We start from the raw sequence: 12,927 nt of genomic DNA on the forward strand, positions 1-12,927 counted from the left end.
GTTAAACAGCCATGCTCCAGACTCTGGATTCCTGAAGAAATCATCAGTATTTAAAACTTAGCATATGCAACTTTGTTTTTTTTCATATTTTTATATTTATATAGCAAAATCATTAACTGCTTTTAATCCCCAGTGCCAAGCAGCAAATGCTATTATTATCTGACACTTGTTTTGGGCTGGGCACCTTTCTACGTGCTTTACATGTTATTACACTTATCAGCAACCCAGGGACGCGTGGGCATACTTAGCTCCATTTTTTAGACAAGGAAAATGAAGCTCAGAGAGGTTAGGTGGTTTATGCCAGGAAACTGATGGTGGATACGCGAGGTAGCTTCTCCATACAGGCAGACTCCACTGTCCTGCCTGCCCCGCTGTAAGCAGGGTACTTGATGGATGTCCATTATGTGACCATATGTCCTAATCAGCCCCACCCTGCACACACCTCCTACTAGTTCAAGTTTGTTAATAACCCAGAATGTGGTATTATCTAGCTTTTCCAAGTTAGTGTAGTGTGTAGTAAGATCCGGGACTCTGGTTCTGACAAATGGGGCTGAGCCAAAAGTCTCCGCCATAGTCACAGCATAGGTCTCCACAGTCCTGGAGGGCTGGAAATCCAGCTCACAACCCTCAGAAATGCAGGAAAATGATCTGGGATAGGCCGAGGGCGCATAGTCATTTAAATTACACGAGTACATTTAGTGAGCCTAGATGCTGAAGCTACAAGGTAAATTAGCTGTGCCCCTGTCCCACAGGGCCCACATCCTGGTACAGTAGGTGAGGGAGGGGAAAACTGCAGCCTGGTGTGACCAGTGCTGTGATGGCAGAAACTGAGGATGCTGTAGGACCACAGAGGCCAGGGACCTTGACCAGCCTGGGGAGGGAGAGAGGAGAGCCAAGGGGGGGATGGGGCAGCGGGAGGGAGGGAGGGTAGGAAAGGAGAGGGAGAAACGGAAGGAAGGATCCGAGCTGGGGAAAGAAGGAATAGGAGATAGGGGAAGTTGACCTGGAAATCCAAACAGGGAGAACTCTGGGTGTTTTCCACCACTGCTGACCAAACTAGAAAAATGACTGGCACTGTTGGGATGGGCATGAAATTCACCAAGAGAGTAATTTGTCAAAAGAAACATCTCCCAAAGGAAATGCTATTATTCCATGAGATTATTATGCTGCGAGATGAAGGGAAGGCTTTTCAAAAACACCTCTTACTTCCTGGCTATTGATAAAGTGCCTACACTACTATGCTTTGTTCCCTCATTAATGAAAAATATTAAATAATTAAGAATAGGGCCATGGAGGGACAAATCTTTTGGGGACTCAAGACAACATTTTTGGTATAGAATTTGTTTCTATTTTCTAGCAGAACTCACTGTGCTTTCTGAGTGAGTCTATTGGGTCAAGTATATCTGTCCCTGGGGGTTAAATACCCCCTCAAATTCCAATTCTTTATTTGTCGTAACAAATTAGCCAAGAGTCTATGATTTGCTCAAGTCTTAGAGAGAAAATTGCCTAAGGCAATAAGTATTAATCTTTTATTTTTTTACATTAAATTTTTTGAGGTAACATTGGTTAATAACATTACATAAATTTCAGATGTACATTATAATTCGCTATCTGTGTTCTCTATATCATGCATTTACTATGGAAAAACAGTATGGAGGCTCCTTGAAAAATTAAGAAAAGAACTACCATATGATCCAGCGATTCCTCTTCTGGGTATTTACCCAAAAAATATGAAAACACTAATTTGTATAGATATATGTACCTCTGTGTTCCTTGCATCATTATTTACAACTGTCAAGACATAAAAATAACCTAAGTCCAGTGATGGAGGAATAGATAAAGAAGATAAATAAAGATACACACACACTGGAGTACTACTCAGCCATAAAAAGATGAAATATTGCCATTTGCAACAACATGAATGGATATTGAGGGTATTATGCTAAGTGAAATAAGTCAGATGGAAAAGGACAAAAACCATATATTAATCTTTTGAAATCTGAGCACCCAGCCCCTGCTGCCTCCCAAATACACACACAAGCAGATCTTCAGACCTCCATCTCCTCTTGGAGCTGGGTTTAACTTCTTGGGAGTAACTTCCTTTACTTTCCCTGAGTCCCTTAGCAGAAATCCAGGGTGAACGGATAACTGAGGATTGGTCCAAACGCATATGTCTCTTATTCTATAAAGTGCTTATTGAAGGGCCGGCCCGGTGGCTCAGGCAGTTAGAGCTCCGTGCTCCTAACTCTGAAGGCTGCCGGTTCGATTCCCACATGGGCCAGTGGGCTCTCAACCACAAGGTTGCCAGTTCAATTCCTCGAGTCCCGCAAGGGATGGTGGGCAGTGCCCCCCTGCAACTAGAAAACAGCAACTGGACCTGGAGCTGAGCTGCGCCCTCCACAACTAAGACTGAAAGGACAACAACTTGACTTGTTGAAAAATCCTGGAAGTACAAACTGTTCCCCAATAAAGTCCTGTTCCCCTTCCCCAATAAAAAATTAAAAAATAAATAAATAAAAATAAAGTGCTTATTGAATTATTGCCTTGGGAAGGGCAGTGACACCCCAGAGCCTTAGCAGACTCCTACCAGAGGGCCACAAAAGTCCCCTACCAAGGACTGGCTAATAAATGACTTAAATGCAGTGTTTCGACATTTCCCCATTGGGATCCACTTTACGAGCCCAGGAACTTGGATGTTTTTGAGGTCTAGTTAAGGCCCTATGTCTGTAAAAAGGGCTCAATTTAGATGTTACCTCATTACATCCTCCCAGCCGGTATGCACTTAGCTCCAGGTAAGATAAGTCCTCTCCTTGGCCCGTTCTTGAGAGGGTCCTGCTTTGGCCTTCTCCTGGTGCTGTCCCTACTCGTGGGGCACAGCCAAGGAACCTGCAGAGACCTAACGCCAGGTACTTGGGATCTCAAAGTTCCTTACTTAAGCAGCCCAAGCCTGTTTCCCTGAGTCTGTCCTAAGTGGGGACGGTACCACTAGTGTGCCCAACCCTGGGCCCAAGGGCTGTCCAGTGGTGGCTATTGGTGGGGTTGTGCACAGAGCCTGGGGGTGTGGGATGAGGCAACCCCTCATGACCCATGACCTTGATGACGTACGTATTAGTTCATCAACTGGGCAAGTAAACACTTTGACAGAAGGAAACATGGTGCCATTGACTGAAAGCCTGCACTGTCATAAAACTCCCCCCAAATACTCTGAGATTGTCATACCCACTTTACAGATTGGAAGACAAAGCCCATGCTCTTAATTCACTGGGCCAACTTCTCCACTTGGACCTCTGTTCTCTGGTTGAGGTGATACCTTAAAACCCCAGTGCTGGTGGGAAATAATAAATTCTATCTCTCTTTAGAGTTCAGATTTGGGGGACCACCCCTAAAATGCATATATATTTCTCACTGTTGTGTCAGATGCTTTCAACCAGAAACTGATCCTGTTGGGGGACACATCAGCTGCTGCGAGTATAGGAAAGAGATGAGATACATTTAAATAGCAGAAGAAGGACTCAGGTAAGATATAAGAGAACAAGCTGGCTATGACATTATTGAAGTCTGGTTGCTCCTTCCTCAAATAGTCTAAAAACGAACCTCTCATTTTGGACAGACGCTGAGTGCATTTGTTCCATAATTTAATCCTCACAACAAATCTTTATATAACTACTCCCATTTTACAGATATGAAAGGCAAGGCTTACCTATGTTAACTGAGTTCTTATCAAGTTCCCGCCACCACGCTGTTACTCTGTTCCCTCTCTGGAAACAAAACGACTAGCAAACAATCTGATACCGTTCGTATAGTTTAGACAGAAAAGCGAATCACCTTACTACTTAAGGGAACTTGTGCTATTATAATTCTGTTTATTAGCAAAGAAAGGGAATACAATCACACGTGTGAAATTCACTTGACACATATGGAGCAGCTTCCTCTTGCTTTTATTTTCTCCTCTCATCTTTTCATGGGTTGGCCTGACCTACCCCTCCCACAGACAGGAGAAAGCTAATAACTAAAGCAAGAGCGGGAACCTCAGCGACAGTGCCGCATCTCCTAGACATCAAATTCTGTGATTCTGACTCAGCAGTTGCTGCCTTTCCCTGAGTGCTACCACGACCTGGTCCTTCTTTTCTTAGCAGCTAACACAGGAGTTTAAAGCTATACATTGATGACATTATTTGCTTCGGGAGCCAGCCTGCCATACAGTCTGACAAAGACCACATGGGCCACGTCTCAGGGCCCCTGGGTGAGTCTTTACTGCTTAACGGTCAACTCGACCATCTGACATACCCTGGCATTTATAGTGAGGCAAACGATAGGACTACAGGCTGTGACATGTGACGCTACCTGGTTCCTGGAAATGGCAGGTCCAAGCTTGCCAACCCAGTGTTCCGAGGGAAAGAAAACTTCTGTTGCCGGGTTGGGAGCAGAGGTATTTTAAGACACAGGAATAAATTGAGACTCTTGCAGACTTAAACTTCCCTGGAGAGACAGAATTTATGTTAAAGAACTGTGACTGTTTCTGGCGAGGGGCAGCCGATTTACGGGAAGTAAAACATAAAAAGTATCCCTCATCTTTAATAGCTGTAAGGGAACATAAAGGAAAGGGACTGAGCAGGATGTTTTGAATTTCTCAGAAAGAATGTCAGATTTACAGGCAAAGCCTTGTGCTTAATGTTATATAAATAGATTGCCCTTAAAAGGGGCCGATGCAGTAAGCAAGGTGTAAGCTCCTATGCTGCTGGTGTGTGTCTTTAGGACAGCACAGGCTTCTGACTTTGAATAAACCTAAGTGAGGTCACAGCTGGTCATCAGCAGCTCATGGACCGTTCTCGGAGGCTGAGAGAAGTATGTAACCAGTAATTAAAGTCATGTTTTCCATTAATAACAACAACAAAAAACCCACCAACAATGCAATTCCACATGCCTAGTTTCACACAAAACTTTCCACATGAGAGGCTTATTCTGGGAAGGTACCATCAATTCTCATTACAAAAAAGTTGCCTTTTCATATTTAACTCACCTTCAGGGGACGTCTGGGGCTTATGCACCGTGTAAATATTGCCATAAGCTTGACTCCTCTTTTATTATTTCTACATGCCATCTGGAACATTTTACAAACCAGAGGCTGAGCTCAAAGTATGGAACATCTTGCCAGAAATCAGCCTAAGAGCTGGTAAGCTTCGAGATGGCAGTCACCCCGAAAGGGGCTGGAAAAACAGACCAACCAACCAACCAACCAACCAACCAACCAAACAAATCATCCTGGCTCTATGGTACCTCATGATTAAGTACAGTTAGCTATTTGTTTCTTAAGTTTGAACTTCATACACCTGGGCATTTGGGACACTACGACAATTTTGGCTTATCAGAAGAAAGAGCACTGGATTCAGAGTCAAAAGAGGGAGCATTTAGTCCTGGCTCTGCAACCAGCCAGGCTGAGTGAGGCTTTGAACTAGTCACTTAAACTTTTGTGCCCATCAGCTTTCTTGTGTGCGGAGATGGGAGTGAGGTTAATGCTGGGTGATTTTAAGCGGGCTATGGTGAGCACAGAATGAGATAAAGTAGGTCTAAGTGCTGGCTTTGGGGCGTTTAAAACATTACACATATGTAAGCGATTTGTATTATGAAAGGGCTAGGGAATTCCTTTCCTCTTCTGCTAGGGAAAGAAAGCTAAGAAACATCCATGCTTGTTTTAGCTGTAAGGAAGGATTAGAACCCACCTGTCCTATATTGATGATGAGACTACAGAGTTGTGTAACAAGAATCTGGAGGTGTCATCATCCTTAGAAAATTAACACAAGGTTTAACCATCAGGCAATGTGACTGATTCTTAAATAAACATATCTAGATGGGTGTTGTCCTATCCTGAGTAGTGAGTAGTCACTTTGGCAGGCAAAAAATGTTTTAATTCCTCTTTTGGAATTATTCCTAGAGACTCTGGTATATCCTTTGAATATGTCTGAGGGTGACAAAAATTTCCTCCTTTGTGGATAATACTGAATTTGTAAACAGGTCAAAGTTATTTGGCATAAAGGTTGATAAATGAGCTAAATAATACCATTAAAAAAAAAAACCTGAAAAAAAGCTGTGACTATGAGATAGGAAGCCTATCTTTCTTTCAGTTCCAACAGAAGAGTTACGAAGAGAAAATTTCGAGAATTAGCAGTATTGTTTGAAAGGGCTTGTTCCATCTTAAGGTGACCACATTAAAGGAGAAAAGCCATTTGGAAATGTTTTTCTACATTTATAGTCACACCTTCATTATTTATCCTGCAGGCCTGTTTGGCACTAGACTTTGGGCTTCCAGAAAGAAAAGAGCATTGCAATTAATCAACTGTTCAATCATTTTATCACAGCTCCCAGGGCCATCTGAATCCTTCATTTGCATATGGACTAATTGGTGAGCAATACAGACGTTTCCAATCAATTAATATCTGGATCTATTGGAAATATAGCACCCAGCAGATTCAATTCTAACAAATAGACTCTACATTCCCTTAAAAAGTTTGGATTTTTCTCAGTTATGAAAAATTTATCTGAAAATTAAAATATCACTAATATCATTACAATATAACCTGAAGCATTTAGGTTACGTTGTAATATTAATGATATTTTAATTAATAATTCTGACCCTATCAATGATAGATACTGCTAGAGTAGATTAGCTTCTGGTGCAAATAATTTAAGTTGTTAGTGTTATTCTAAAACAAACACAATCACACTTTCATTTATTTAATACTGAACATTTAATACTGCAGTTACTTCAGTGTTAAATGATACTGATGTCTTTTCTTTTATGGAAAATATTATTTTCCCTACCTCATTTTTTTATTGCGATAAAATTCACATAACTCATCATTTGATAAAATTCACACAATTCATCATACGATCATTTTAAAGTGGACAATTCAGGAGAATTTAGTACATTCACAATGTTCTGCAACCATTACCACTACCATATGTATGTGTGTGTGTGTATATATATATATATTTTTTTTTTTTTTTTTCTCATTACCCCAAAAGGAAACCCTGTACACATTAAGAAGTTACTTCTCATTCTTCCCTTCCCCTAGCCCCTGACAACTAATATGCTGTTTCTATGGATTTGTCTATTTTGGACACTTCATATAAATGGAACCTTAAAATATGTGGACTTTTGTGTCTGGTTTTTTTCACTTGGCATGTTTTCAGGGTTCATTCATGCTTTAGCATATATCAGTATTTCATTTCTTTTTTTGGTGAATAATTCCGTTGTATAGGTATACTACAGTGTGTTTATCCATTCATCCATTGATGGATATATGGGTTATTCTCACCTTTTGGCTATTCTGACTAGTTCTGCCATGAACATAGGTGTACAATATTTTCTTTGAACACCTGTTTTCAGTTCTTTTGGGTATATACCTAGGAGTGGAATTTCTGGGTCCTATTGCAATTCTATGTTTAACCTTCTGAGGAACCACCACACCTCTAACTCATTTTTATGCTTACAATTTTAAGGTGGTTTAATTACGAGACAGAAGCAGTGGGACTGCTGCAGCCAAACTCCAGTCTAGGTCCAAAGAGGTCTCTTTTTCAGAAAAACTGATTAGAGCAGCTAGACTCGATCTGAGCCAAGCTTGTTCCAGCACAAGGTTACAGGCTTTGAACAGCTTTCTCTGCTGCTCTACATGTCACAACATGAACTGGCCGGGCAGGAATACCTTCCTGCCTCCGAGGCATCCTTGGTTCTTTCTCTGTTGCACATGCTTTTGGAAAAAGAAAAAGGTAACGACCTAACTTACAGGCTTCCTGCCTCCCATTTTTGCAGAAACATTCAGATTAGAATCTGGAGTCCCTGTAGAAATGATGCTTGGGGGCCAATGTTTGGCCCCTGTCCTGGACAGTGGTTAGTCTTTTCATGGTTGAAGAATGGGGCCTCGTGAACATCAACTGAGACAATAGAGAGATCTTCCATCCAGGGTAGGCTTTTACCAAGCATTTTGCCTGAAGGCATCACCCAGTAATTCTGACATTATTAATCCACAGATACTGAGTTGAACCTACCCCACTGTGTATATTGTAGATTGTCTACCCCATAGGCATTTGCCAGGACCAATGGAGATATTCCTACTACAGGCATTGTTTACTGCAGCCAATTTACTGAGTCATGAGGCTCTTCAGCCATTAACCCAACCCTGACAGTACACTTGATTAGCACTGATTTTTATTTTTTTAATTTAAACCTGTTTCATGAGCTTCTCAGAGTGCTGACCTCTTACCTCAACAGCCGGAGAGGTTCTAGTTTCTGAGCTACAGGAGCCCAAATCAAAAGTATTATGGTTGCACTGCCAAAAAGAGAGCCAGACCAACATGGTTTTTACCACTTGAAACTAAATACTAAGAATGAAAAAGGTGGCTTCCGGGCTCCTTGCTATGGCAGTTTCTCTCCTAGCTGTCACTTGTTACCTGTCTCCTGGCAGCCCTTTCAGGTGTCCTGGCCTAAATCTGCTGTTAGAACAGAAAAAAGTCCCTTGGCTTGTCATATCCTCCGTAATCTGGCAGGAAACCTAAAATTTGCCTGCTCTTGTCCTCGGTCTGTTTGCTTATCTGCTTCCTTGTAGGGAAGAGTCTGCATCACAGTGTCCGGTTTAGGGGGATTTTCACCATGACCTCACCCTGCTGCAGCTACCATCCACTGATTTCATCGCGGCAGCCCGGGTGGGAATCCACAGTGAGACATGAACAACCCCTGCCAGCACATCTCAGATGAACTTCAACTCCAGTTCTTTTTCCACAGTATGTGTGTGGTCTTTGCAGGGGTAAGAATGCCCAAAATAGTTGGGTGGGTGTATTGATGACGTTTGGTGATCGTTCGGCGCTTGGGAGACCAGGCTGTGAACGAAACCACCTTATTTTTGAAAATATACCCCAAACCTTCCAGGCTCGCCCCCGCTGTCTAAATAACTTTCCAGCCAAAAGCTTGGAAACAAGGTGCGCGAACGGTGACAGCAAGCGGAGGGCACGAAACCTGGGAGAAAGAGGGGCGGGAACAATTAGGGAGCCCAACGGACAGTGTCTGAGCGCTTGTCTCGGGCCTCCAGGACGCAGGAAAGTAGCCCTTCTGTCCGGAATGGGCGCAGCTAATTAAAGGAAAACAGAAAGTCGGCCGCCGCACGCTAACGCCCGGCCCTACCGGAGGTCACGTGACCACAGCGGCCGCGCGTACGCGAGCTAGAGCGTAACTCGCCCGTAAAAGGCGGGAGGCGGGGAAGCGGCGGCTGCTGCTGCTGCTGCGTGCGCGCGCGCCCCCGGGAGGCAGCGGGCGCGCGCACGCGCCGGGGCCACCGCCCCTCTCGGGCCCGCCCTCCTTCCCTCCCTACTGGCTCGCCCGGCCCGCCCTGCCCGGCCCGCCCTGCGAGTCAGTTCGTTCGTTCCCTCCCTCCCCCGGCGCTCTCGGGCCGCCACAACGCTCCCCGCCCTCGAGCCCGTGGTGCCGGAGTCGCCCGCCGCCCGAGGAGGAGGTGGAGGGAGCCGGAGGGGCCCGCCGAAGCGGCGGCGGCGGCGGCGGCAAGATGGCGGACTTCCTGCCGTCGCGGTCCGTGCTGTCCGTGTGCTTCCCCGGCTGCGTGCTGACGAGCGGCGAGGCTGAGCAGCAGCGCAAGTCCAAGGAGATCGACAAATGCCTGTCCCGGGAAAAGACCTACGTGAAGCGGCTCGTGAAGATCCTGCTGCTGGGCGCGGGCGAGAGCGGCAAGTCCACCTTCCTGAAGCAGATGCGGATCATCCACGGGCAGGATTTCGACCAGCGCGCGCGCGAGGAGTTCCGCCCCACCATCTACAGCAACGTGATCAAAGGTGCCGGGCGAGGGTCGGAGCCGGGGGGCCGAGGGTCGGGGCTGCGGCCGGGGCCGGCGGTGACCCGCGCGGGGCCGGGCACCGCCCTCCTTCGCTCAGTCCCCGGCGAAGGACCGGGCCCAGCGGGCGGGCAGGATGGGGGCGCGCCCCGGGCACTGGCCCTTCCTGCCCCTGGGGCCTTCGTCCCCCAGGGGAGGGGATACCCGGGGGCGCCCTGCTTTCCACTTTGACTCCCGGGTCGGGGGCACGTCTGGTCCCCCAGCCCCCACCCCGCCACTTGCCTCGCCCCCTCCGAGAGGGAAGTGAGGCGAACCTAGTGCACCAGAGTGTGCAGGGTGTCCTCGCCCGTCTTCAGACGAGGCAGGAAGACCTGAGAGCCAGCTTCAGACCCTACACCCCCGCTCACCGCCCCCCGCGCTGCCCGCCCAACCTCGCCGCCCGGGGTGGGTGACCCGAGTCGCATGGAGTCGGTCTGTTCCCAAATTCCTGCTTCCTTGGCCGCCGCCTGAGCAAGGGAGTTCTTGAACGATCACAATAAGGAAACTTTTGCCGGAGATTCTTGTCAAGGGCGACTGGTGACAGCCCTTAGGCCCTTTTGAGCAAGGATATGAAAGTTGAGGGTGTCATGTTGACTGTGCTGGAAATCAGGGAAGAGTAGACCCATACAGTTTAGTCTGAAAAACTTAGCATCAGTGGTTTTTCGCCCCTCGGTCACGGTCGGGCAGGATGTTTGCCTGTAATCACTATGCAACACGTTCCACTCTCATTTTTGCTTAATAACTGGGGGTGGGCGGGGGTGTAACCACTTGCTTCTGTTATTTAAATGAAATTGTGCATTGATATAAAGAATCTTTGGCCTAATGGGCATGTGGAGCCTGTATAGGTAGTCAATGAATCAGTGTTAGCTTGGATCTAAACTCTGCTTTTATTTGACAATATTTTTAAAATTAAACTTTGTTCTTAAGTGAAAAATACATAAGAATTTTATTTCTGGGCTTTCAAAGAATTAGAGAAGATGGTTTTTATTTTGTCTTTTGGTGGTGATTAGCACTCATTTGTCACAGTATCAGATATCTTCTACTTTATAAAAGGTATTTTGGCAAGATTGAGATACACAGCTTGGTACTTCAGGTGTATCCAGATTCTTTCATCTTTGTAGCAGTTGTCTAGGAGTTTGCAACAGATTTCAGGTCTTTTCAGGCAGTGCTTTTTTCGGTCATTTTTGTTTGTTCAGGAAGTACTCAAGCAACTCATTGGGGTCACTTTTTTCCTCCCAGGACTGAGTAGAGGAGAACTGTTTGGGGGGGAAGGATTGTGGGGTAATGACGGGAGAAGAGCACTAGGCTGGAAGCTCCAGACCACAGTGCGCTCCGAGCCCTAGTACCACTGCAGTTAAGCTGTACAGAACAGTTGTATTTATCCTATCTTAATGTTTGGCACAAAACTAATTAAGGTCTCTTTCAAGGCCGCAGACTCCACCTTGCCAGTCCTTAATTGAAGGTACCTTTGTATCCTGATGTAGCTGAACTTAAGGAATTATGTCAGTGAATTGAGTCAACATGTTAACTGATTATAAGCCAGGTAAACACCTGGTTCTTAAATGTGCCCTGGGTCCTAAGTGTGACCTACTTTGAGCATTGATTATGAGATGAAGTAAATCACTAGATACATACTTTTTTGAGTTGGCATGATCAGAAAATTAACAGCAAAACAGTTTTTCAGTTATCCAAACAAATGACTTCTTGCTAATCATGTGACTGTTAAGATGGACCAAAGGTAACAGTTTAGTGATAGAATTACTGGGTTTGAACCAATCTCTGTGAGTTGAGATTTCTGTTTTTATGTACATATTTTTTGCATTTGGTCTTCTTCCCTTTTAGGGAAATCTAAGGCCGTCTTGTGACTTAACACTGATTTGAAGCTTAGTATGGAACAAGTTTTTTGAGTTTTGAATGTGTTTCTAGAAGACTCAGTGTTGCATTAAGCAGGGTGCTCAGGGACCAAACAACACAGAGTGATAATGTTTGGTTCTTGGCATATTATAAATAAATGTCTTTTTGAGGGGCTTAAAAAATCTTGGTTGCAGCCGTTTGCTTCACAGCCTGAACATTAGGCTATGCAGTCTAATTTCTTTTTTCTTCACTAAGTCTGGTTTTCTCATGACTACCTTCTACCCCAGAAGTTATTTTATAAATTTGAACATGTTAAAATTCTTCAGAAACAGCACTTGTTTGATAGTATATGCTTTCCAAGGCTCTAATTTTTATAACTGTGAATAAGTTTTTTTAAGCTCAGAGAAGTTATGCGTGTCTTTTGATGTTCTCCATTTTTGGAGGAGGTGGGCCTGGAGTTCTTACGACATTTAAGAAAATAATACTGGAATAGAATCTATGAGAATATCTAATGACTCCTATCACACTTTTTTTTTTTCTTTTCTCTTAACAAAGGTATGAGGGTGTTGGTAGATGCTCGAGAGAAGCTTCATATTCCTTGGGGAGATAACTCAAACCAAGTCCATGGAGACAAGATGATGTCATTTGACACCCGGTCCTCCCTGGCGGCCCAGGGAATGGTGGAAACGCAAGTTTTTTTACAATATCTTCCTGCTATAAGAGCATTATGGGCAGACAGCGGCATACAGAATGCCTATGACAGGCGTCGAGAATTTCAACTGGTAAGAGATTTGTTTTTTTACAATGTTGCGATTTTATTTTAATGACATTTATTAATGTCTGAGTCTAACACCCATTTCACTGACTTCCACAATGTATCTGTGCAGAATTTTAGCCTCAGAAATTGGGACTGCTCTGTAGATGACGTTTTTACTAAGCAAGGTGAAAATATGGTAAACCTCATAGATTCGGTAAAGCTGTTATATTTAATTGGGCATTTTTCTTTTTGAAAGTAAGATCAGAATGATTTTCATGGGCACTTCTAATTTTGTTCTCCTTTTGAAAATAATTTCCCCCCAATTATAGCAATAATATTCATCCCTTTAAAAAAAAACCGACCTTTTACTTTTGGACTAAGAGTTCAATAACTGAACTAGATTCACATGTGCTGTTTAGTCTTTAGAGGTACTCATTTTAT

At 44.4% G+C, this 12,927-nt stretch overlaps 1 protein-coding gene across 1 annotated transcript in view; it reads left to right on the plus strand.

Annotated features, from left to right (window-relative positions):
- Nucleotides 1-9,284: 9,284 nt before the first annotated feature.
- The window catches only part of GNA13 (G protein subunit alpha 13), a 38,872-nt gene continuing 35,229 nt past the window's right edge, over nt 9,285-12,927 (plus strand). Inside the window, exons 1-2 of the mRNA XM_019733014.2 lie at nt 9,285-9,837; nt 12,285-12,511. Coding sequence (XP_019588573.1) covers nt 9,555-9,837; nt 12,285-12,511 — 510 coding nt within the window. The 5' untranslated portion in view covers nt 9,285-9,554. The remainder of the gene's footprint in view (nt 9,838-12,284; nt 12,512-12,927) is intronic.

Source organism: Rhinolophus sinicus, linkage group LG15 (genome assembly GCF_036562045.2).
Source record: "Rhinolophus sinicus isolate RSC01 linkage group LG15, ASM3656204v1, whole genome shotgun sequence".
In the NCBI taxonomy this organism is placed as follows: domain Eukaryota; kingdom Metazoa; phylum Chordata; class Mammalia; order Chiroptera; family Rhinolophidae; genus Rhinolophus; species Rhinolophus sinicus.